At 42.0% G+C, this 25929-nt stretch overlaps 3 protein-coding genes across 3 annotated transcripts; all 3 read right to left on the reverse strand.

The window, feature by feature from the left end:
* Positions 1 to 1754: 1754 nt before the first annotated feature.
* On the reverse strand, positions 1755 to 4746 carry Tmsb15b2 (thymosin beta 15b2). The gene is made up of 3 exons (NM_001080967.4): positions 4666 to 4746; positions 3502 to 3606; positions 1755 to 2249 (listed from the first exon to the last, which is right to left on the reverse strand). The coding sequence occupies exons 2-3, from the start codon at positions 3599 to 3601 to the stop codon at positions 2212 to 2214; spliced, it is 138 nt and encodes a 45-aa protein (NP_001074436.1). The 5' UTR covers positions 3602 to 3606; positions 4666 to 4746; the 3' UTR covers positions 1755 to 2211.
* Tmsb15l (thymosin beta 15b like) lies at positions 1755 to 23641 on the reverse strand. The gene is made up of 4 exons (NM_207267.4): positions 23526 to 23641; positions 22165 to 22269; positions 3502 to 3606; positions 1755 to 2249 (listed from the first exon to the last, which is right to left on the reverse strand). The coding sequence occupies exons 2-4, from the start codon at positions 22262 to 22264 to the stop codon at positions 2212 to 2214; spliced, it is 243 nt and encodes an 80-aa protein (NP_997150.1). The 5' UTR covers positions 22265 to 22269; positions 23526 to 23641; the 3' UTR covers positions 1755 to 2211.
* On the reverse strand, positions 20789 to 23641 carry Tmsb15b1 (thymosin beta 15b1). Its single transcript, NM_001081983.1, has 3 exons — positions 23526 to 23641; positions 22165 to 22269; positions 20789 to 21006 (listed from the first exon to the last, which is right to left on the reverse strand). The coding sequence occupies exons 2-3, from the start codon at positions 22262 to 22264 to the stop codon at positions 20969 to 20971; spliced, it is 138 nt and encodes a 45-aa protein (NP_001075452.1). The 5' UTR covers positions 22265 to 22269; positions 23526 to 23641; the 3' UTR covers positions 20789 to 20968.
* Positions 23642 to 25929: the final 2288 nt, after the last annotated feature.

The raw sequence follows: 25929 nt of genomic DNA on the forward strand, positions 1-25929 counted from the left end.
TTCTACAAACTTGCATCTTTTAAATGTCCCACAGCTTCACAATAATGATACACACTGCCCACCAATCTTTTCATTGCTTTTCCTATTATTTTATTGGATATTTTCTTTATCTACATTTCAAATATTATACCCTTGCCTGGGTTCCCCTCTCAAAAGCACCCTACCCCTTCTCCCGTCTCCCTGATCCCCATCTCACCCACTCCCACTTCCTGGCCCTGGCATTCCCCCACACTGGGGCATACAGCCTTCATAGGACAAAGGGCCTCTCCTCCCACTGATGTCTGACTAGGCCATCCTCTGCTACATATGCAGCTGGAGTCATGTGTTCCACCATGTGTGCCCTTTGTTAGTGGTTTAGTCCCTGGGAATCCCAGGGTTACTGGTTAGTTCATATTATTGTTCCTCCTATGGGGCTGCCAACCCCTTCAGGTCCCTAAGTACTTTCTCTACCTTGTTCATTGGGGACCCTGTGCTCAGTCCAATGGATTACTGTGAGCATCCACTTCTACCTCTCAGGAGACAGCTATAGCAGGCTCCTGTCAGCAAGTACTTGTTGGCATTCACAATAGTGTCTGGGTTTGGTGATTGTAAATGGGATGGATCCCCAGGTGAGTCAGTCTCTACAAGGTCATTTCTTCAGTCTCGACTCCACACTTTGTCTCTGTAATGCCGTCCATGGGTGTTTTGTTCCCCCCTTCTAAGATGGATAGAAGTAGCCACACTATGGTCTTCCTCATTCTTGAGTTTCGTGTGGTTTGTGAATTTTATCTGGGTATTCTGAGCTTCTGGGAAGCCATACATTGGCATTCCAAAGACACTTATAACTTGAGCAGTACTCTATACTTTTCTACATAAAGTTTTGTGATTGGAAACTATTCATCACTGTGGCAGACATGACAGCAACCAAAGTCCCATCAGCCCCTAGGCTATCAGCTCATGTTTACTGAAAGTGATTTGGCTTGAACCAGTAATTAGCTTCCTGAATATTCAGTCCCCAGAAAGAGAAAGGGCTCCTTGGGGTTTGTTATTATTTGATCTGTTGTTCCTTTATTTTCAGTTGTGACAATTTAAGGATGGAAGTTCTTATAAATCCTTAGGAAGGAATAAGCAAGTTAACGTTTCAGGTCACAAATATACAGCCTTTTAAAAAGAAGATAGGTAATTAAGATCCTAGTCTGGATGGTTATTCCTGGGTGGTAGAAGCCCTCCTCCCCCAGCTCTGTCCTGCTTCTTCTCCCCACTCCCTCTTTTTAGAAGCTTTCTCTTAGAACCTTATTTAACTTCTACTAACCTTATGAGAATGGCTCTCAAAGGGACTAAATTAGCCAAACATTGGGAGCTAAAAGGATGCATATGAACTGGGAGAGACACATTAAATCAGCAGCTCTCATGTTCACTAAAAGAATCAAAATGCTTGGTTCTTAAGACAGTAAACTCTATTCAGTGCAAGGACCAGAAAAGAGATGAACTAATTTGTCATCTGCAGAGGTTACATTCTCAGTGCACACTCAGTAGAAGACTCTGTTGTCTTTACTTACAGGATCTTTTATCAAGTGTCTTCTGCTCCCTCCACATCCAACTCCAGGTTTGGGTGTTTCCACTAAGTTGAGAAACAATTTTAAGGATGCACGGTAATCTTTTCCATCCCATAGACATCAATTTAGGCCCTATGCTGACATTCTTTCATTCCAAAAGGAAGGCATCACTCAGTAGCACTTCCTCACATTTCACACATGTGCAATCTGCTCAAGAGGTTTTCTTCCAACCATGTTTATTGGAAACAAGTACCCTTGTGTAATTTTATCCCTTAGGCTACAAAGAGTGTACCATGGGAAGTTTGGGACTATAATTTAATGTCACAGTCGAAATGAAAATAGGCCCAAGGAGCTGTGAAACTATGCAAGGTCACAAAGATGATAAAGCAACTGAGCACCTACTGTAGGTTAAAATTGTCTTGCCTTGCAAAGCAAATGAAAAACCTATATGCACCAAGGCCAACAAAAGAGTGTGGACAAGGAAGTTACACACCAGTGAGCAGTACCAAAAAAATTTAATGATTCATAGCAAATGCTGACCTTTGCAGCCAGGGTAGTAAATGGATCTACCAGGAGCTGCCTAACATGTCTATATATTGCATAGGGTTACAGAAACAAGCCTAGAGCCATGACTGTTAGGCAATGTTGTTGTTGCTCTTGAAAGGAGAGTCTCATTTTATGTTCTTTCATTGTGTTCTTTCTCTTGCTGGATAGCTAGGGATAAAAAAAGAAACATGAAAATATCATTAGAGAGCCGGGCATTGGTAGGACACACCTTTAATCTCAGCACTCAGATCAGAGGCAGGAGGATTTCTGAGTTCGACGCCAGCCTTGGTCTACAGAGTTACTCCAGGACAGCCAGGGATACAAAGAGAAACCCTGTCTGGAAAAACGAATATACATATACATATACATATACATATACATATACATATACATATACATATACACATACACATATACATATATACATATACACATATACATATACATAAACATATATATACTTATATATCATTAGCAGAGGATTTTTCTAATGTCTAGTGTCTTCCTAGAGTTTGTACAAGGCTTAGCTACTGTGAACTAAGGCCTGGTGTTTGAAACCTGCACCATTAAAAAGAATTCTGTGCTAAATCTTCAAATGGCCTCATACATGCTTTAATTTCAAAATACTATGTAAGGTAGCACCCACAAATCCTCACAAAGTGCTATGTGAGAGTACATAGCAACCCTTATAATATCCATTAGAATCTGAATCAACTATATGTTTTATATTCCACTTAAGGTAGGTGTATGCTGATGCCACTATTTGACACTAAATGGCAAATTAAGTACTCCATAACAATACATCTACCACACTCCAATAAGGAAAGGTATATTTTCAGACCGTTTTGTCTGCTTTTTGGAACTGTCTGATAATTTTGGTGTAACAGAGGGCAAAGCATGGCACAGCATTTGTGAGTGATATTCTCCAGGAAGCTGAAAATCCGGGGAATAGCAGCAAACCTCTGCGTCTGGGGGCAGCAAGCATATTCGAGATCTGAAGTCACTCCATTTACAAAAGGTCAGAAGCACTGGCACAGTCCACTAGGGGGACAAGATCACACTCAACCTTGTCAAGGCAGCAAACACCACAATTACAAGTGTATATCCCTGGATTTTGGTTGTTGTTGTTTGGTTGGTTTTTTTTTTGTTTGTTTGTTTTGATTTTTGGTCAATTATTTCAAGATTAATTTTAACGTGAGTTTCATAATTTTCAACAGAAAATAGCTTTTGTTTCTTTATATTACTGATGTTTGTTATGCAGAAAGCACTTACATATCCCCAGTAACAGAATCGGCTACTGGATATTTGAAACTATTAAGTCTGGTAAGATATTATTTACTCGTGAAAAACGTAAAAGAACATAGCATAGGTTTCTTGACTGACTACACCAACTTTCCCTACTAGAAACCCCATGACTTACTTTCCTTCGACGGAAGAGTATTTTTTACTTCAGTATTAGTTTTCTTCAACTTTGCTTTGTCAAATGTTTCAACTTCTGACAAGTCTGGTTTATCGCTCATCTTGTCTAAAAGAAAGACAAAACAAAGTTGCCCACTAGAACCATGATCAGATTAAGAGTCACAGTAAAAACATTCATTTACTATCAGTGAATGTTTTGCATGCTGTTTTCCAAAACAACGGATCTTAGAAAGTCGTGTTTGTCTTAGAGTCCTCTGATTGCAATGCATTAGCTCATTTCTGGTGGAAGTAAATGAGAGCAGACAAAGATGCTGGAGAAAGCAAGATACTCTAGAAACCAGCAGTGGGGACGTGGGGGTGTGGCTCACTTTAAAATTCCCAGCAAAGGCAAAATAGAAGTGACAAAAATTAGCAGATAAGAATAGAAGAGCAAATAAGGGCTAGATTTGACTAGGGAAGACGTGAGGGACTATCTGAGCATTTTCACCTTCTAGGCAGTTACTTTTAGGGTATTTGGGAATGGTGGTGAGCATCATACAGAAAAACTGTCATACAACACTGTACTGACTTCTAAAGGATGATGAAAGCTGGTATATTAACCATTAGAGTATGAATGAAAGGCAAATACAAGTTTCACACTATATCTTCTTGTAGCCTTAGTAAACATGTAAGGGGGAAAGATAAACAGGTTGAGACTCAGAACTTCAGCAGAATGAAGTAAGCCAAATAGAGTTAAGTTCTACTTCACAGTTTTCACTGTTACTAGGTAGGAAAGCAAGGTACACATGGAGCCATCCCTGGTATCTTCTGAATTTCACAAGTGGATCAGGAAAGGAACAATAGGAAAAGACCCCAAAGGTCAGAAGGCAGAAATCTTCTGTATCACCCCAGTGGGGCAGGACACAATCTGTTGACCAAAGTATAGTGGAGAATCGTTATCTTCAAAGCTGCCACATGGCCAAACACAATGTCATTCAATCAAGGATACCCGAAGGCCCTCTTTTATGCTGAAAGCCAGAAAAACTGGGATTCACAACTTTGTAACCACAGCGCTGGACAGAGGGTGAGCAGACAGCTTGGTCCGCCTTAAAACACAAAGACAATAGAGCAAGCACTAGCAGTCGCCACTGTGCTTGGCCTTGCAAATGCCAGGGGAGATTCTCACCTGCCCGTTCCAAGACTCTCTTCAGGCCAGCAGTTATGTCCACAGTTACCTCTGGATCAGGACTGTGCTCAGGGGTGCAGTGACCAACTGATTAACTCTGCCGCGGGTACCGCCCCTATATCCCGCCCATCCCCTCTATGATTGAACAGAAGGTCTAAATGTAATCCCTACACAGGCGTCTCTGATTGGACAAATCCCGGCTTGACACGCCCCCTCCTCAGGTCTAGTGTTCTGGGTGGCTGTCTCTGTTCTGTTTACCTGCAGCCCACCTATAGCATGGCTTGATGATGCCTAAGAGATAATGATTGGCAAGGGTCAGTTCCCCTTCTCTTCCACAGATTTAGCCCTGGGGTCCACAATTCCTTCCTTACAAATGCATTCATTCCTCCGCCGATTTAGAAGCCTCACATTAAACAGCTATACCTTACCCAGTTAAATTTTAATATCTGGACTTCGGGGGCCAAACTGAATGAGTTGTACCCTGCATTCTTGTTGTTGCTTTTGTTGTTGTTGTTGTTGTTGTTGCTGCTGCTGCTGTTTTGAACAGATGCTCAGTAACCTCTGTCTAATCTCTGCTCCGCTCGTAATGCAGACGTGAGAGTCAGTGGTTCAGGGCCATGCATTCCTGAACATTGCCTATGTAATCATGTGACAGTTTAGACTTTTTGTGCCATTGACCAGGAGAAGAACTACTTTAGAATTAGCACAAGGCAATCTACAGACACTAGTTTTCACTTAGAACTTTGGTTGATGCACAAGAAACAGAAGATGGAAACTGCAGTTACCTCCTCGCAAGGCTTAGGGGTTTTCCCAGAAGAGGGGCAGAACGATTTTTAAGAGCTAGAGGCACTGGACTACTACAGTGTTTTTTGAACAGATGTGATTACAGGTACATAACCTGATCAAAATTAAAATAAGACCATATCTCAGCGTGGGCAGCTGAGAAGTACTGACAGTTGACGGTTGTTTGGAAAGGGAGAGGCAGTTTTCTTCAAAGGTGAGGTCCCTGAGAGGTTACACATGTTCCAGCAGATAGCCCAACTCCCGGGCATATACTGGCTCCATCTTTTCCCCCTGCACATCTTGTAGGCAGGACAAATTATAGGTATAAAGTTATGTGGCTGGGTTGGTGTCCCAGTCTCGCCATTGGAAGTCTCACCTGGTTCCAGGAGATGGCAGCTCAGGCTCTATATCCCCCATTGCAAGGAGTTTTAGCTAAGGTCATCCTCATAGATTCCCAGGAGTTTCCATCGCCCTAGGTCTCTAGCTCATCCCAGAGAAGCCCATCGTCCGATCTCAGTACACTCTCCCTCCATCCTTTCCCCACCTGAGCCAGGAATTATTTTGAAGATGCAACATTAAGCAATGGCAACATAGCCCAGACATAGAGAACAGTGAGACAGTTGACTCAGGATATACAAATGCTCCATATTTGATAGTATTTTGTTATAAATGAATATGGAGAAAAAGGCTAGTCGACAAATGATATAAGAATACCCGAATATTTATCTAGAAAATTTGAAAGTGAACATCTCGCCTCATAGTGTTTACATGCTAGGGTTGAACCTGGGGCCTTGCACATGCTAAGAAAGCACTCTCACCTCCAGCCCCCATCCTCACATTTCACGTGAAGTCAATTCCAAATATATTTTGAGAAGTTAATGTGAAAGGAAAAACTAAGGCTATCTATTCAAAGAAGAATTGCTCCTCAGGAAACACACAGACACTGTAAAGAGAACACACAAAGGATTGAAGTGAGAACAAATAACTCCCATAATTAATTTTAAAAACTGACAAAACTCAACTAGAAACCTGACAAATGTCTTGAATAAATGACTAACAAAAGAAGAGATCCTAATGTCCAACTGACATATGTAAATATGCTCAGCATTATTAACAAGCAGGAAAATCAAATCATGAGACTTCATTTTACTGGCACTGGGTTGGAAAACTAATGTCAGGTAGTGCCGTCTGCTGGCCTGCAGGTGGAGCAACAGGAACTGTTGAACACAGATTGGAAGGGAAGAACTCTGTGTGTGCTGCATAAAATGTTAGGCAGCATTCAGTTACACTGAAAGTGTGTACACCCAACAAACCTGTAATTGCATTCTTAGAAAAATATCCTACAGAATCCTGTATGTAGACACGTAGTTCTTTATGGCTGAATCATATTGTGTATACTTGTACCTATTTTTATATGATGGTATTCAACTCTAGATTTATTATGTCTTTAAACCAATATAGTTGTTCATTAGCTCTTGATTTCATTGATCTCAAGTCCTGAAAGGAACATTTCAAATATGCCAAAAATGACTAATGATCACAAAATGAAATATTAATAATGACTTTTAAATTAACAAAACAATTATTGTAGTGTTAATTTTACTCAGAATATTTAAGAGGAAAAAATGGTAGGTCTATGTAATTTTCCAATATTCTTTAGGTTTTATGTGAACTGATTTACATTGTGCCATGCTTTGGTTGTAAATCATCATAATTCCATAACTTAACATTTCAACATAAACATTTAAAAGTTGTGTGTAAAGCAATTAGCTTAAATTTAAACAGCTACCACAAATTAGTCTTAAAACATGCTCTGACCCTTTCAGGCCTGAACCAAAGGGAAGCCATTGTTCTCCTAACAAAGTGAGTTCCAGGACAGCCAGGGCTATACAGAGAAACCCTGTCTCCAAAAACCACCCCACACCAAAAATAAAAAAAAATCATAGATATGGGCTGGAGAGATGTGGCTCAGTGATTAAGAGCACTGACTGCTCTTCCAGAGGTCCCGAGTTCAAATCCCAGCAACCACATGGTGGCTCAGAACCATCTGTAATGAGATCTGATGCCCTCTTCTGGTGTGTCTGAAGACAGCTACAGTGAACTTAGATATAATAAATATGTAGGCCGGACTGAGTGGGGCCAGAGTGAGCAGGGCCGACCAAAGCAAGCAGGGCAGGAATGAGCAGAGGTCCTGAGTTCAATTCCCAGCAACCACATGAATGGCTCACTAGCATCTGTACAGCTACAGTGTACTCATATACATAAAATAAGTAAAATAAATCTTAAAAAAAACATAGAAACAAGGAAATCTGTTATCTTCAATTCTTAAATACAAAACTTAGCATTTTGAAAATGTCCCTGTATGCATGTATTAATATACCCACCCACAGAGGCTAAAAGAAAGACACTTGATCCCCTGGAGTTACAGGCAGTTGAGTCACGTTGATGTGAGGCTATGAACTGAACCTTAGTCTTCTGCTTAGCTGGTGCTGTGGATCTTATTTCCTACTGAACAAGTAAGTTGTTTCTCCCTTTCCCAAACTATGTTCTGCCTTGCTATGGCTTGATGCTAGGCCTTGTGTGTGTGCCAACCAAGTCTACAATCAGATTCACAGCCTCCAACCCAAAATTTTTTTGGTATGTGTGTGCTATGTGTTTGTTAGTATTTGTGTATATGTGTATTGTGCAGGTGTAGATGTGTGTGGGCATGTGCATACATGTGCATGGACAGGTATACTAGTAGAAGTTAGAAATTGATACTGCTCTTCTTCTACAGCTCTTCAAAAAAATTTTTTTTTGTTTTTTAAATCAGGGATCTCATTGAACCTGGAGCTAACGATTGTGGCATGAATACCTGACCAGAGAGTTCCAGAGGTCCTCTTGCTGTTGCTGTCCCAGCTTTAGGATTACATGCATGTGCCACCATGCCTGACATTTTATGTGGATGTTGTCAATTCCCGCTTGGATCCTCATGCTTGCAGAACAAGCCCTTTACTGATTCAACCCTCTCCCCATCAAAACATTTGTTTTTTTTTTGTTGTTGTTGTTGTTGTTATTGTTTTGGTTTGTTTGTTTGTTTTAAGGTAGTAAAAAGTTGTGGCGTGAAGCTTTGTTTCAAAGTTAGCTGTAAATTTGGGGGTGAGACCTTCCTCCCATCTACCTCTGTAGCTTCCTTCCCAAACTATAGTTTTCTCAGCACAACACCCTACTCCTCTGTGACTGAAGGAAGGGAAGAACAGTGGTTTCTGGACGTTCCCTCATGCCATGATGCTCAGCACCTGGCAATTTTCAAGTTTTACCTTTTATATGTATAGCTACAGAATACGGCAGGGTTTTTCATGGTGTGCTCTACTGACATTTGGCACAAGATCATTCTTTATTCTTACTGTCTGTTTTAGACACAGAAGGATGTTTATCAGGGTCCCTGGCTATTACTCACTGCACACCAGAATCACAAGTCATGTTCTACATATGGAAGCATCAAAACAGCACCATCAGGGCATATAGCTCAGTTGACAGAATGCTTCCCTAGTGTTCATGAAGTCCTGTGTTTAAGCCCTATCACCGTATAAACTGCCCATAATGGTGCATATATGTAACCCATCATTGGGAAATAAAGACAAATCAAGGAGGCGTTCAAGACCATCCTCAACTACATATTGTAAGACCCTCGAAGCTGGGCCTCTGCTCAAGTCCCGGGATGAGCTGGCCAGCACCCCAATGACTCGAGAGAAAACCACACCTGATGCAAACTGCAAGAGGTTATATTATCAGCTAGCTGAGGATGAACTCTTTCTGCCTTGCAGGGCAGGGTAGTTTGCACCAAGCAGTGACAATTAGGGGGCTTTTAACAGCGAGCTGAGGGATTGTGAAGAGTTGGGAAGAGGGTTGGGAAGAGTTGGGAGGAGCTGGGCAGAGTTTTTTTCTTCTGGGTGTCCTTGGTGAAATTTAAAAGTCAGACGGATTGGGGAGTGAGTTCTTTCTGAATTTTTATCTCCATGTCCTCAGCACAGGAAGCAAGGCAAGTGCCTGGCTGGGTCTTTTACAATGATCGCATCTCTAGTTGTAAAGTATAGAAATAAAATGCTTTTTGCTGGCTATAGAGAACAAAGAGCTTCTTCTTCCAGGGAGAAAAACTCTAAATGGGGGTCTCACAATATCAGGTTCAAGGCCAAGTGGGAAAACATGAGAAACCCACTCCCCACACGCACACACTTAACAAATCTTAAGACATGGACTAGTCATATTAGATGCAACTTGGGGGCCAAGACACAAAGGAAAACTTACAATCAAGAAAGAAACAAGAGTTACATGTGGCAGCACAGAGCAGTGGTCTGAGCTACTTGGGAGGCTCCACAAGAGGTCATTTGATCTTAAGTCCAAAAGATGCCTAAGCAACTCAGTGAAACCCTGTCAGGAGGGAATGAGAGAAGGAGATGGAGGGAGGTGGGGAAGGAGGGAGGGAGGGAGGGAGGGGGGAGGGAGGGAGGGGGGAGGGAGGGAGGGAGGGAGGGAAGGAGAGGGCCTTCTGTTGCAACCCAGCTATACTTTGACCAAAAGGTTCTCAAAGGCTCCTTTTATGAGGCTGAGCCTCAACTTCTTTACCATGACCACTTCAATCCTGGGCCACCAGCTGCCACTGAGCAACAATGACATCCCTTGGCTTCTCACAGTGCTGAGCCTTACCTGCTCTCATGAGCCTTCATGCCTTCAAAATGAGTGCCACCTGGGTGACTCTTACATATTACCAAGTCCAGCTGCCAGCTTGAGGTTCAAACTTGGCTGCTTTTGGAGCCCAGCTTCTGTATGCTGATGATCAGGAATCACTTCCCAAACTATTTCACCTCAGTGATTATGGTCTCTTCTTAATCACTACTAATTTCTTAGTTCCAGCTAACCAGCATCAATTGTCCCAAAAACACAAGGTTTTGCTTTAGTAGTTCTGTTATCTTGTTAATCACAGCTGATTCTTCAGCTCCAGATGACCAGCACCACAGATTCCTCATAGAAAAAGGTGAGTAAAGTCTTTGCTTCCCTCGGAGAATTCACAAGCCACACTTTGATTGTCCGCAGTTCAACATCTCTATCTCCCAAGATCCCACAGAACAGCTCACTGAGATCTCAACACTCAGTAGCTTTTCTAACTCCAAATCCCAATGTCCTTCCACAATTCTCCCCCAAGACATGGTCTTGTCTGTCACAGCAATATTCTCCTTGGTTCCACTCCCTGGAACCAACTTGTCTTACTTAGGGTTATTATTGCTGTGATGAAATACCATGACCAAAGCAACTTGGGGATGAAAGAGTTTATTCAGCTTATACTTCCATATCACTGTTCATCATCAGAGGAAGTCAGGACAGGAACTCAAACAGAGCAGGAATCTGGAGGCAGGAGCTGATGCAGAGGTCATGAAGAATTGCTGTTTACTGGTATTCTCAGCCTGCTTTCTTATAGAACCGAGTACCACCAGTGCAGGGATGGTACCACCCACAATGAACTGGGCCCTCCCCCATCAGTCATTATGCACTTAAAAAATGTTTTAAAGGCTTGCCTACAGTTCAATCATGTATATAAGCCCAATGGATGTATAGAAGTTCAAGGCACCGTAGCTGGGGAGGGGTTAAAGAGAGGGAAGGAGGAAAGAGGGATGCACTTCTTCAATTAAAGACATATTTCAAGAAAAGAAAAGAATACTCTTCGAAAATGAGGCTGTGATATTTCAAGTCCTTTGGGAAAGGCTGAAGCCTCAGTGCCTTTGTGACATGTGAAACAAAACTTTTTTTGTCTGGGATGGCAGTGGCAACAATAGTAGCAGAAGTGCCTTGTCTTCTATTTGATGTTTTCCAGGTCATCTTCAGGAGCTCTTGGGAAATGAGACCCTCTTTAGAAAATGTGGCAAGAAGAACGGATCAGCCTCCACCAATGCTAGTAGTAGTGAAGGACACAACATGGTGGCATTGCTCCCATGTCAGGAGAAGAATGGATCAGCCTCCACCAATGCTAGTAGTAGTGAAGGACACAACATGGTGGCATTGCTCCCATGTCAGGAGCCTACGTAATTAACATCTGACTGCATAGTATAGCTTGCAACAACGTTGTTGTTTGTTTTGGTTGGGTTTGTAGAGGTTTCCAATATGTCTCAGTTCTGCTGTCTTACAGGCTGTACCAAGGCAATATATCATGGTAGGAATATATGGTGAAAGCCGCTCATTCTAGGGTGGTCACTAACTTAAACCTTAGAGCACAAAGATGAGAATAAAAAAGTGAAGAGGAGTGGCCCAGATGCTAATGTGTCTTTCAAGGGCACATTCCTTTTTTTCTAATTTCTTTTTCCTTTTTTATTAATCATTCTATTTATTTACATCTTAAATGGTATCCTGCTTCCCAGTTACTCGTCCATAACCCCCCATCCCAAATCTGCCTTCTCCCAGCTCCACTTTAGCTCTATGAGAGTGCTCTCCCCCATCCTCTTCTGCCTCACCACTCCAGCATCCCCCTACACTGGGCATCAAACCTCCACAGGACCAAGGGCCTCCCTCCCAATGATGTCAGGCAAGGCCATCCATACTACATATGTATCTGGAGCCACCTGCCCCTTCCTATACACTCCTTGCTTGGTTGTCTAGACCCTGGGAGTACTAGGGGGTCCAGGTAGTTGATATTATTCTTCCTATGGATGAAAACAGAAATATCATCCTAAGTGAGGTAACCCAGACACTAAAGAACACACGTGATATGAACTCACTGATAAGTGGATATTAACCCAAAGCTCACAATGCCCATGATACAACCCACAGACCAGGTGGAGCTTAGGAGGAAAGAAGACCAGGGTGTGGATGCCTTAGACCTGCATTGAGGAGCGAACAGGATGATTGCAGGAGGTGGAGGGAGGGAGGCCTGAGAGGGAGAGAGCAGAGGGAGGAATTAAGGGGGCAGTATCAGGTACTTGAGGGGACAGGAGAGAGATAGAGAAGGTCAGGAAATCAAATAAAAATACATAGAAGTGGTGGATGAGGAACTGATGACAGCCACTGGAGGGTCCCAGACTGCCAGAGTTTCCCAGGACCCACCTGGGACGACGTTACCTGAAATGTGTAGTGAAGAGGAATAAAACCTGTAAAGACCACCTACAGTAGACAGGCATGGCCCCTGGTCAAGCGATGGGGCCACCAACCCATCTCAAAGTTTTTAACCCAGAACAGTTCCTGTCCAATGGGTAGACAGGGAAAGAAAAAAAATAATAAAATGGATCAGAAATTGTAGGAAGGGCCATTCCAGGACCACCTCACGTGGGGATCCATCTCATCTGCAGACACCACACCCAGATACTGTTGCTGTTGCCAAGAGGCACTTGCTGACAGGAATCTGGTATGGCAAGGACACACTCTCAATTCCTGAACGACTTCTACAAACCTGCATCTTTTAAACGTCCCACAGCTTCACAATAATGATACACACTGCCCACCAATCTTTTCATTGCTTTTCCTATTATTTTATTGGATATTTTCTTTATCTACATTTCAAATATTATACCCTTGCCTGGGTTCCCCTCTCAAAAGCACCCTAGCCCTATCCTCTCTCCCTGATCCCCATCTCACCCACTCCCACTTCCTGGCCCTGGCATTCCCCCACACTGGGGCATACAGCCTTCATAGGACAAAGGGCCTCTCCTCCCACTGATGTCTGACTAGGCCATCCTCTGCTACATATGCAGCTGGAGTCATGAGTCCCACCATGTGTGCTCTTTGGTTAGTGGTTTAGTCCCTGGGAACCCCGGGGTTACTGGTTAGTTCATATTATTGTTCCTCCTATGGGGCTGCTAACCCCTTTAGCTCCCTGCATACTTTCTCCAGCTCCTTCATTGGGGACCCTGTGCTCAGTCCAATGGATTACTGTGTGCATCCACTTCTACCTCTCAGGAGACAGCTATAGCAGGCTCCTGTCAGCAAGTACTTGTTGGCATTCACAATAGTGTCTGGGTTTGGTGATTGTAAATGGGATGGATTCCCAGGTGAGTCAGTCTCTACAAGGTCATTTCTTCAGTCTCTACTCCACACTTTGTCTCTGTAACTCCTTCCATGGGTGTTTTGTTCCTCCCTTCTAAGATGGATAGAAGTAGCCACACTATGGTCTTCCTCGTTCTTGGGTTTCATGTGGTTTGTGAATTGTATCTTGGGTATTCCAGGATTCTGGGAAGCCATACATTGGCTTTCCAAAGACCCTTATAACTTGAGCAGTACTCTATACTTTTTTACATAAAGTTTTGTGATTGGAAACTATTCATCACTGTGGCAGACGTGACAGCAACCAAAGTCCCTTCAGCCCCTAGGCTACCAGCTCATATTTACTGAAAGTGATTTGGCCTGAACCAGTAATTATCTTCCTGAATATTCAGTCCCCAGAAAGCGAAAGGGCTCCTTGGGGTTTGTTATTATTTGATCTGTTGATGCTTTATTTTCAGTTGTGACAATTTAAACATGTAAGTTCTTATAAATCTATAGAAAGGAAAAAACAAGTTAACGTTTCAGGTCGCAAATATACAGCCTTTTAAAAAAAAGATAGAGAGAGCTTCTGAGGCGGCGCCATCTTCGGCTCCAGACAACCGGCCACCTTCCTGGTGAGAGCACAGGGGTCCGCCCGGCCCCAGAGGTTTCTGCCTCAGGCTCCGCAGTAGCCACCTTGGTTCCGGGACTCCAGAGAGGGCAGGCTGCACGGGTAAGGGGGTGGAATACAGAGGCCAGCAGTTTCTGGGACAAGCAAGAGCCAGAGAGCTTCTGAGGCAGCACCATCTTCGACTCCAGACAACCAGCCACCTTCCTGGCCAAAGCAACACAGCTTCTGGGAAAGATCCTGTTTTGGGCCTTCATCTTCAGCCAGGAGGAGGTCCAAACACCAGATAACTGTGCATCTTCCCTGAAAGAGGAGACCTTGCCTGCAGAGATTGCTCTGACCACTGAAACTCAGAGGAGAGAGCAAGTCTCCCACATCTGCTGATAGAGGGTAACAAAATCACCAGAGGAACAATCTCTAAACAAAGACAACTATAACAACTAACTCCAGAGATTGCCAGATGGCGAAAGGTAAACGTAAGAATCCTACTAACAGAAACCAGGACCACTCACCATCATCAGAACCCAGAACGCCCACTTCGCCCAGGCCAGGGCACCCTAACACACCTGAAAAGGTAGACCTGGATTTAAAAGCATATCTCATGATGATGGTAGAGGACATAAAGAAGGACTTTAATAACTCACTTAAAGAAATACAGGAGAACACTGCTAAAGAGTTACAAGTCCTTAAAGAAAAACAGGAAAACACAACCAAACAGATAGAAGTCCTTATAGAAAAACAGGAAAACACATCCAAACAGGTGATGGAAATGAACAAAACCATACTAGACCTAAAAAGGGAAGTAGACACAATAAAGAAAACCCAAAGTGAGGCAATGCTGGAGATAGAAACCCTAGGAAAGAAATCTGGAACCATAGATGCCAGCATCAGCAACAGAATAAAAGAAATGGAAGAGAGAATCTCAGGTGCAGAACATAGAGAACATTGGCACAACAATCAAAGAAAATGGAAAATGCAAAAAGATCCTAACTCAAAACATCCAGGAAATCCAGAACACAATGAGGAGACCAAACCTACGGATAATAGGAGTGGATGAGAATGAAGATTTTCAACTCAAAGGACCAGCAAACATCTTCCACAAAATTATTGAAGAAAACTTCCCAAATCTAAAGAAAGAAATGCCCATGAACATACAAGAAGCCTACAGAACTCCAAATAGACTGGACCAGAAAAGAAATTCCTCCCGACACATAATAATCAGAACATCAAATGCACTAAATAAAGATAGAATACTAAAAGCAGTAAGGGAAAAAGGTCAAGTAACATATAAAGGCAAGCCTATCAGAATTACACCAGATTTTTCACCAGAGACTATGAAAGCCAGAAGAGCCTGGACAGATGTTATACAGACACTAAGAGAACACAAATTCCAGCCCGGGCTACTATACCCAGCCAAACTCTCAATTACCATAGATGGAGAAACCAAAGTATTCCACGACAAAACTAAATTCACCCATTATCTCTCCACGAATCCAGCCCTTCAAAGGATAATAACAGAAAAAAACCAATACAAGGACGGGAACCAAGCCCTAGAAAAAACAAGAAGATAATCCCTCAACAAAACTAAAATAAGACAGCCACAAGAACAGAATGCCAACTCTAACAACAAAAATAACAGGAAGCAACAATTACTTTTCCTTAATATCTCTTAATATCAATGGACTCAACTCCCCAATAAAGAGACATAGACTAACAGACTGGCTACACAAACAAGACCCAACATTTTGATGCTTACAGGAAACTCATCTCAGAGAAAAAGATAGACACTACCTCAGAATGAAAGGCTGGAAAACAATTTTCCAAGCAAATGGTATGAAGAAACAAGCTGGAGTAGCCATCCTAATATCTGAAAAGATTGACTTCCAACCCAAAATAATCCAAAAAGACAAGGAGGGGCACTTCATACTCATCAAAGGTAAAATCCTCCAAGAGGAACTCTCAATTCTGAATATCTATGCTCCAAATACAAGGGCAGCCACATTCATTAAAGAAACTTTAGTAAAGCTCAAAGCACACATTGCACCTCACACAATAATAGTGGGAGACTTCAACACACCACTTTCACCAATGGACAGATCATGGAAACAGAAACTAAACAGGGACACAGTGAAACTAACAGAAGTGATGAAACAAATGGACTTAACAGATATCTACAGAACATTTTATCCTAAAACAAAAGGATATAGCTTCTTCTCCGCACCTAATGGGACCTTCTCTAAAATTGACCACATAATTGGTCACAAAACAAGCCTCAACATATACAAAAATATTGAAATTGTCCCATGCATCCTATCAGATCACCATGGACTAAGGCTGATCTTCAATAACAAAATAAATAATAGAAAGCCAACATTCACGTGGAAACTGAACAACACTCTTCTCAATGATACCTTGGTCAAGGAAGGAATAAAGAAAGAAATTAAGGACTTTTTGGACTTTAATGAAAATGAAGCCACAACATTCCCAAACTTATGGGACACAATGAAAGCATTCCTAAGAGGAAAACTCATAGCTCTGAGTGCCTCTAAAAAGAAACTAGAGAGAGCACACATTAGCAGCTTGACAACACACCTAAAAGTTCTAGAAGAAAAGGAAGCAAATTCACCCAAGAGGAGTAGAAGGCAGGAAATAATCAAACTCAGGGGTGAAATCAACCAAGTGGAAACAAGAAGAACTATTCAAAGAATCATCCAATCACGGAGCTGGTTCTTTGAGAAAATCAACAAGATAGATAAACCCTTAGCCAGACTCACTAGAGGGCACAGGGAAAGCATCCTAATTAACAAAATCAGAAATGAAAAGGGAGACATAACAACAGATCCTGAAGAAATCCAAAACACCATCAGATCCTTCTACAAAAGGCTATACTCAACAAAACCGGAAAACCTGGATGAAATGGACAAGTTTCTAGACAGATACCAGGTACCAAAGCTAAATCAAGATCAGGTTAATGATCTCAACAGTCCTATAACCCCTAAAGAAATAGAAGCAGTCATTAATAGTCTCCCAGCCAAAAAAAGCCCAGGACCAGAAGGGTTTAGTGCAGAGTTCTATCAGACCTTCAAAGAAGACCTAATTCCAGTTCTTCACAAACTATTCCACAAAATAGAAACGGAAGGTACTCTACCCAACTCATTCTATGAAGCCACAATTACTCTGATACCTAAACCACAAAAAGACCCAACAAAGATAGAGAACTTCACACCGATTTCCCTTATGAATATCGATGCAAAAATACTCAATAAAGTTCTTGCTAACCGAATCCAAGAACACATCAAAACAATCATCCATTCTGACCAAGTAGGTTTCATCCCAGGGATGCAGGGATGGTTCAATATACGGAAATCCATCAATGTAATCCAGTATATAAACAAACTCAAAGACAAAAACCACATGATCGTCTCGTTAGATGCTGAGAAAGCATTTGGCAAAATCCAACATCCATTCATGATAAAAGTCTTGGAAAGATCAGGAATTCAAGGCCCATACCTAAACATGATAAAAGCAATCTACAGTAAACCAATAGCCAACATCAAAGTAAATGGTGAGAAGCTGGAAGCAATCCCACTAAAATCAGGGACTAGACAAGGCTGTCCACTCTTGCCCTACCTATTCAACATTGTACTTGAAGTATTAGCCAGAGCAATTAGACAACAAAAGGAGATCAAGGGGATACAAATTAGAAAGGAAGAAGTCAAAATATCACTTTTTGCAGATGATATGATAGTATATATAAGTGACCCTAAAAATTCCACCAGAGAACTCCTAAGCCTGATAAACAGCTTCAATAAAGTAGCTGGATATAAAATTAACTCAAACAAGTCAATGGCTTTTCTGTACAAAAAGGATAAACAGGCTGAGAAAGAAATTAGGGAAACAACACCCTTCTCAATAGTCACAAATAATATAAAATACCTTGGTGTGACTCTAACTAAGGAAGTGAAAGATCTGTATGATAAGAACTTCAAGACTCTAAAGAAATAAATTAAAGAAGATCTCAGAAGATGGAAAGATCTCCCATGCTCATGGATTGGCAGGATCAACATTGTAAAAATGGCCATCTTGCCAAAAGCAATCTACAAATTCAATGCAATCCCCATCAAAATTCCAACTCAATTCTTCAAAGAATTAGAAAGGGCAATAGGCAGATTCATCTGGAATAACAAAAAACCAAGGATAGCAAAAACTCTTCTTAAGGATAAAAGAACCTCTGGTGGAATCACCATGCCTGACCTAAAACTGTACTACAGAGCGATTGTGATCAAAACTGCATGGTACTAGTATAGTGACAGACAAGTAGACCAATGGAACAGAATTGAAGACCCAGAGATGAATCCACACACCTATGGTCACTTGATCTTTGACAAGGGAGCTATAACCATCCAGTGGAAAAAAAAACAGCATTTTCAACAAATGGTGCTGGCACAACTGGTGGTTATCATGTAGAAGAATGCGAATTGATCCATTACTATCTCCTTGTACGAAGGTCAAATCTAAGTGGATTAAGGAACTCCACATAAAACCAGAGACACTGAAACTTATAGAGGAGAAAGTGGGGAAAAGCCTTGAAGATATGGGTACAGGGGAAAAAGTCCTGAATAGAACAGCAATGGCTTGTGCTATATGATCAAGAATCGATAAATGGGACCTCATAAAATTGCAAAGCTTCTGCAAAGCAAAAGACACCGTCAATAAGACAAAAAGGCCACCAAAGATTGGCAAAGGATCTTTACCTATCCCAAATCAGATAGGGGACTAATATCCAATATATAAAAAGAACTCAAGAAGGTGGACTCCAGAAAATCAAATAACCCCATTAAAAAATGGGGCTCAGAGCTGAACAAATTTCTCACCTGAGGAATACCGAATGGCAGAGAAGCACCTGAAAAAATGTTCAACATCCTAAATCATCAGGGAAATGCAAATAAAAACAACACTGAGATTCCACTTCACTCCAGTCAGAATGGCTAAGATCAAAAACTCAGGTGACAGCAGATGCTGACGAGGATGTGGAGAAAGGGGAACACTCCTCCATTGTTGGTGGGATTGCAAGCTTGTACAACCACTCTGGAAATCAGTCTGGCGGTTCCTCAGAAAATTGGACATAGTACTACCGGAGGATCCCGCAATACCTCTCCTGGGCATATATCCAGAAGATGTCCCAACCGGTAAGAAGAACACATGCTCCACTATGTTCATAGCAGCCTTATTTATAATAGCCAGAAGCTGGAAAGAACTCAGATGCCCCTCAACAGAGGAATGGATACAGAAAATGTGGTACATTTACACAATGGAATACTACTTAGCTATTAAAAAATGAATTTATGAAATTTCTAGGCAAATGGATGGACCTGGACGGTATCATCCTGAGTGAAGTAACCCAATCACAAAGGAACTCACACAATATGTACTCACTGATAAGTGGATATTAGCCCAGAAACTTAGGATACCCAAGATATAAGATACAAATTGCCAAATGCATGAAATTCAAGAAGAATGAAGACCAAAGTGTGGACACTTTACCCTTTCTTAGAAATGGGAACAAAACACCCATAGAAGGAGTTACAGAGACAAAATTTGGAGCTGTGACGAAAGGATGGACCATCTAATGATTGCCATATGCAGGGATCTATCCCATAATCAGTTTCCAAATGCTGACACCATTGCATACACAAGCAAGATTTTGCTGAAAGGACCCAGATATAGCTCTCTCTTGTGAGACTATGCCGGGGCCTAGCAAACACAGAAGTGGATGATCACAGTCAGTTATTGGATGGGTCACACGGCCCCTAATGGAGGAGCTAGAGAAATTACCCAAGGAGCTAAAGGGAACTGCAACCCTATAGGTGGAACAACAATATAAACTAACCAGTACCCGGGAGCTCTTGTCTTTAGCTGCATATGTATCAAAAGATGGCCTAGTCGGTCATCACTGCAAAGAGAGGCCCATTGGACTTGCAAACTTTATATGCCCCAGTACAGGGGAACGCCCGGGCCAAAAAGGGGCAGTGGGTGGGTAGGGGATTGGGGGGGGTGGGTATGGTGGACCTTTGGGATAGCATTGAAAACGTAAATGAGGAAAATACCTAATAAAAAAAAAAGACAGTAAACTCTATTCAGTGCAAGGACCAGAACAGAGATGAACTAATTTGTCATCTGCAGAGGTTACATTCTCAGTGCACGCTCAGTAGAAGATTCTGTTGTCTTTACTTACAGAATCTTTTATCAAGTGTCTTCTGCTCCCTCCCCATCCAACTCCAGGTTTGGGTGTTTCCACTAAGTTGAGAAACACTTTTAAGGATGCATGGTAATCTTTTCCATCCCATAGTCATCAATTTAGGCTCTATGTTGCCATTCTTTCATTTTAAAAGGAAGGCATCACTCAGTATCACTGCCTCACATTTCACACATGTGCAATCTGCTCAAGAGGTTTTCTTCCAACCATGTTTATTGGAAACAAGTACCCTTGTGTAATTTTATCCCTTAGGCTACAAAGAGTGTACCATGGGAAGTTTGGGACTATGATTTAATGTCACAGTCGAAATGAAAATAAGCCCAAGGCGCTGTGAAAGTATGTAATGTCACAAAGATGATAAAGCAACTGAGGCACCCACTGTAGGTTAAAATTGTCTTGCCTTGCAAAGCAAATGAAAAACCTACATGCACCAAGGCCAACAAAAGAGTGCGGACAAGGAAGTTACACACCAGTGAGCAGTACCAAAAAAATTTAATGATTCATAGCAAATGCTGACCTTTGCAGCCAGGGTAGTAAATGGATCTACCAGGAGCTGCCTAACATGTCTATATATTGCATAGGGTTATAGAAACAAGCCTAGAGGCATGACTGTCAGGCAATATTGATGTTGCTCTTGAAAGGAGAGTATCATTTTATGTTCTTTCATTATGTTCTTTCTCTTGCTGGATAGCTAGGTGTAAAAAAGAGAAACATGAATATATCATTAGGGAGCCTGGCATTGGTGGCACACACCTTTAATCTCAGCATTCAGATCAGAGACAGGTGGATTTCTGAGTTTGATGCCAGCCTTGGTCTACAGAGTTACTTCCAGGACAGCAAGGGCTACACAGAGAAACCCTGTCTGGAAAAACCAATATATATACATATACATATATACATATATATACCTATATATCATTAGCAGAGAATTTTTCTAATGTCTAGTGTCTTCCTAGAGTTTGTACAAGGCTTAGCTACTGTGAACTAAGGCCTGGTATTTGAAACCTGCACCATTAAAAAGAATTCTGTGCTAAATCTTCAGATGGCCTCATACATGCTTTAATTTCAAAATACTATGTAAGGTAGCACCCACAAATCCTCACCAAGTGCTATGTGAGAGTACATAGCAACCCTTTTAATATCCATTAGAATCTGAATCAACTATAGGTTTTATATTCCACTTAAGGTACGTGTATGCTGCTGCCACTATTTGACACTAAATGGCAAATTAAGTACTCCATAACAATATATCTACCACACTCCAATAGGGAAAGGGATATTTTCAAACAGTTTTGTCTGCTTTTTGGAACTGTCTGATAATTTTGGTGTAACAGAGGGCAAAGCATGGCACAGCATTTGTGAGTGATATTCTCCAGGAAGCTGAAAATCTGGGGAACAGCAGCAAACCTCTGCGTCTGGGGGCAGCAAGCATATTCGAGATCTGAAGTCACTCCATTTACAAAAGGTCAGAAGCACTGGCACAGTCCACTAGGGGGACAAGATCACACTCAACCTTGTCAAGGCAGCAAACACCACGATTACAAGTGTATATCCCTGGGTTTTGGTTGTTGTTGTTTGGTTGGCTTTTTTTTTTTTGTCAATTATTTCAAGGTTAATTTTAATGTGAGTTTCATAATTTTCAACAGAAAATAGCTTTTGTTTCTTTATACTACTGATGTTTGTTATGCAGGAAGCACTTACATATCCCCAGTAACAGAATCAGCTACTGGATATTTTAAACTATTAAGTCTGGTAAGATATTATTTACTCATGAAAACTGTAAAAGAACATAACATAGGTTTGTTGACTGACTACAGCAACTTTCCCTACTAGAAACCCCATGACTTACTTTCATTCGACGGAAGAGTATTTTTTACTTCAGTATTAGTTTTCTTCAACTTTGATTTGTCAAACGTTTCAACTTCTGACAAGTCTGGTTTATCGCTCATCTTGTCTATAAGAAAGACAAAACAAAGTTGCCCACTAGAACCATGATCAGATTAAGAGTCACAGTAAAAACATTCATTTACTATCAGTGAATGTTTTGCATGCTGTTTTCCAAAACAACGGATCTTAGAAAGTCATGTTTGTCTTAGAGTCTTCTGATTGCAATGCATTAGCTCATTTCTGGTGAAAGTAAATGACAGCAGACAAAGATGTTCAAGAAAGCAAGATACTCTAGAAACTGGCTGTGGAGACGTGGGGGTGTGGCTCACTTTAAAATTCCCAGCAAAGGCAAAATAGAAATGACAAAAATTAGCAGATAAGAATAGAAGAGCAAATAAGGGCTAGATTTGACTAGGGAAGACGTGAGGGACTATCTGAGCATTTTCACCTTCTAGGCAGTTACTTTTAGGGTATTTGGGAATGGTGGTGAGCATCATGCAGAAAAAATGTCAAACAACACTGTACTGACTTCTAAAGGATGATGAAAGCTGGTATATTAACCATTAGAGTAGGAATGAAAGGCGAATACAAGTCTCACACAATATCTTCTTGTAGCCTTAATAAACATGTAAGGGGGGGGGGGGAAGATAAACAGGTTGAGACTCAGAACTTTAGCAGAGTCAAGTAAGCCAAAGAGAGTTAAGTTCTACTTCACAGTTTTCACTGTTACTAGGTAGGAAAGCAAGGTACACATGGAGCCATCCCTGGCATCTTCTGAATTTCACAAGTGGATCAGGAAAGGAACAATAGGAAAAGACCCCAAAGGTCAGAAGGCAGAAATCTTCTGTATCACCCCAGTGGGGCAGGACACAATCTGTTAACCAAAGTATAGTGGAGAATCGTTATCTTCAAAGCTTCCACATGGCCAAACACAATGTCATTCAATCAAGGATACCCGAAGGCCCTCTTTTATGCTGAAAGCCAGAAAAACTGGGATTCACAACTTTGTAACCACAGGGCGGGACAGAGGGGCGAGAACCACAACCCTAAAAGTCCCTTTCCCACCCAACCAAACCCTACTTCCAGCCTTCACTAACTCCTCGAAGCTGCTGGTCCCTCTGAACCTCCCAGGGTGGGGACACCACCACCATCACCACCACCACCACCACTACCAGGACTATGCTCTGCACCGGCTAGAAACAGGGAAATCTGTAAACTCGGGTGAGCAGACAGCTTGGTCTGCCTGAAAACACAAAGACGATAGAGCAAGCACTAGCAGTCGCCACTGTGCTTGGTCCCGCAAATGCCAGGGGAGATACTCACCTGCCGGTTCCAAGGCTCCCTTCAGGCCAGCAGTTATGTCCACAGTTACCTCTGGATCAGGACTGTGCTCAGGAGTGCAGTGACCAACTGATTAACTCTGCCACGGGTCCCGCCCCTATATCCCGCCCATCCCCTCTATGATTGAACAGAAGGTCTAAACGTAATCCCTACACAGGCGTCCCTGATTGGACACATCTTGGCTTGACACGCCCCCTCCTCAGGTCTAGTGTTCTGGGTGGCTGTCTCTGTTCTGTTTACCTGCAGCCCACCTATAGCATGGCTTGATGATGCCTAAGAGATAATGATTGGCAAGGGTCAGTTCCCCTTCTCTTCCACAGCTTTAGCCCTGGGGTTCACAATTCCTTCTTTACAAATGCAGTCTTTCCTCCGCCGATTTAGAAGCCTCACATTAAACAGCTACACCTTACCCAGTTAAATTTTAATATCTGGACATCGGGGGCCAAACTGAATGAGTTGTACCCTGCATTCTTGTTGTTGCTTTTGTTGTTCTTGTTGTTGTTGTTACAGTTGTTGTTGTTGCTTTTGTTGTTGTTGTTGTTGCTGTTTGAACAGATGCTCAGTAACCTCTGTCTAATCTCTGCTCTGCTCGTAATGCAGACGTGAGAGTCAGTGGTTCAGGGCCATGCATTCCTGAACATTGCCTATGTACTCATGTGACAGTTTAGACTTTTTGTGCCATTGACCAGGAGAAGAACTACTTTAGAATAAGCACAAGGCCATCTACAGACACTAGTTTTCACTTAGAACTTTGGTTGATGCACAAGAAACAGAAGATGGAAACTGCAGTTACCTCCTCACAAGGCTTAGGGGTTTTCCCAGAAGAGGGGCTGAACGATTTTTAAGAGCTAGAGGCACTGGACTACTACAGTGTTTTTTGAACAGATGTGATTACAGGTACATAACTTGATCAAAATTAAAATAAGACCATATCTCAGCGTGGCCAGGGGTGTAAGGAGCACCAGAAGTCCTGCCCCTAGCTGAGAAGTACTGACAGTTGACAGTTGTTTGGAAAGAGAGATGCAGTTTTCTTGAAAGGTGAGGTCCCTGAGAGGTTACACATGTTCCAGCAGATGGCCCTACTCCTGGGCATATACTGGCTCCATCTTTTCCCCCTGCACATCTTGTAGGCAGGACAAATTATAGGTATAAAGGTATGTGGCTGGGTTGGTGTCCCAGTCTCCCCATTGGAAGTCTCACCTGGTTCCAGGAGATGGCAGCTCAGGCTCTATATCCCACATTGCAAGGAGTTTTAGCTAAGGTCACCTTCATAGATTCCCAGGAGTTTCCATCGCCCTAGGTCTCTAGCTCATCCCAGAGAAGCCCCTCGCCCGATCTCAGTACTCTCTCCCTCCATCCTTTCCCCACCTGAGCCAGGAATTATATTGAAGAGACAACATTAAGCAATGGCAACATAGCCCAGACATAGACATAGAGAACTGTGAGACAGTTGACTCAGGATATACAAATGCTCCATATTTGATAGTATTTTGTTATAAATGAATATGGAGAAAAAGGCTTGTCAACAAATGATATAAGGATACCTGAATATTTATCTAGAAAATTTGAAAGTGAACATCTAGCCTCATAGTGTTTACATGCTAGGGTTGAACCTGGGGCCTTGCACATGCTAAGAATGCACTCTCACCTCCAGCCCCCATCCTCACATTTCACGTGAAGTCAATTCCAAATATATTTAGAGAAGTAAATGTGAAAGAAAAAACTAAGGCTATCTATTCAAAGAAGATTGCTCTTCAGGAAACACACAGACACTGTAAAGAGAACACACAAAGGATTGAAGTGAGAACAAATAACTCCCATAATTAATTGGAAAAACTGACAAAACTCAACAAGAAACCTGAAAATGTCTTGAATACATGATTAACAAAAGAAGAGATCCTAATGTCCAACTGGCATATGTAAATATGCTCAGCATTATTAACAATCAGGAAAATCAAATCATGAGACTTCATTTTACTGGCACTGGGTTGGAAAACTAATGTCAGGTAGTGCCTGCTGCTGGCCTGCAGGTGGAGCAACAGGAACTGTTGAACATGGATTGGCAGGGTAGAAATCTGTGTGTGAGGCATAAATGTTAGGCAGCATTCAGTTACATTGAAAGTGTGCACACCTAACAAACCTGGTCTATCTTTTCTTTGTTTATTATGCTTTGTTTTTTGAAATTTTCTCTCTGTAGTCCTGGGTATCCTGGAACTCACACTGTACACCAGGTTAGCCTCAATCGAATTTAGTGATCTGCCTGCCTTAGCCTCACGAGTGCTATGATTAAAAGCATGCACCACTACTGCCTGGCTGCCAGCCTGAACTATAGAGTAAGTTATAGGACCGCAATCGCTACACAGAGAGACTCTGTCTCAAAAAAGTA

Source organism: Mus musculus, chromosome X, assembly GCF_000001635.26.
Source record: "Mus musculus strain C57BL/6J chromosome X, GRCm38.p6 C57BL/6J".
NCBI lineage: Eukaryota > Metazoa > Chordata > Mammalia > Rodentia > Muridae > Mus > Mus musculus.

Bases quoted from the DNA above. Each gene is read 5' to 3' on its own strand.
- Tmsb15l (NM_207267.4), bottom strand. From the start codon at position 22,264: ATGAGCGATAAACCAGACTTGTCAGAAGTTGAAACGTTTGACAAATCA. The intron at 3,607-22,164 runs GTAAGTCATGGG...TCTTTCTTTTAG, and splicing joins TACTCTTCCGTCGAATGAAA to ACAAGATGAGCGATAAACCA. The intron at 2,250-3,501 runs GTAAGTCATGGG...TTTTATCCCTAG, and splicing joins TACTCTTCCGTCGAAGGAAA to CTATCCAGCAAGAGAAAGAA.
- Tmsb15b1 (NM_001081983.1), bottom strand. From the start codon at position 22,264: ATGAGCGATAAACCAGACTTGTCAGAAGTTGAAACGTTTGACAAATCA. The intron at 21,007-22,164 runs GTAAGTCATGGG...TTTTACACCTAG, and splicing joins TACTCTTCCGTCGAATGAAA to CTATCCAGCAAGAGAAAGAA.
- Tmsb15b2 (NM_001080967.4), bottom strand. From the start codon at position 3,601: ATGAGCGATAAACCAGACTTGTCAGAAGTTGAAACATTTGACAAAGCA. The intron at 2,250-3,501 runs GTAAGTCATGGG...TTTTATCCCTAG, and splicing joins TACTCTTCCGTCGAAGGAAA to CTATCCAGCAAGAGAAAGAA.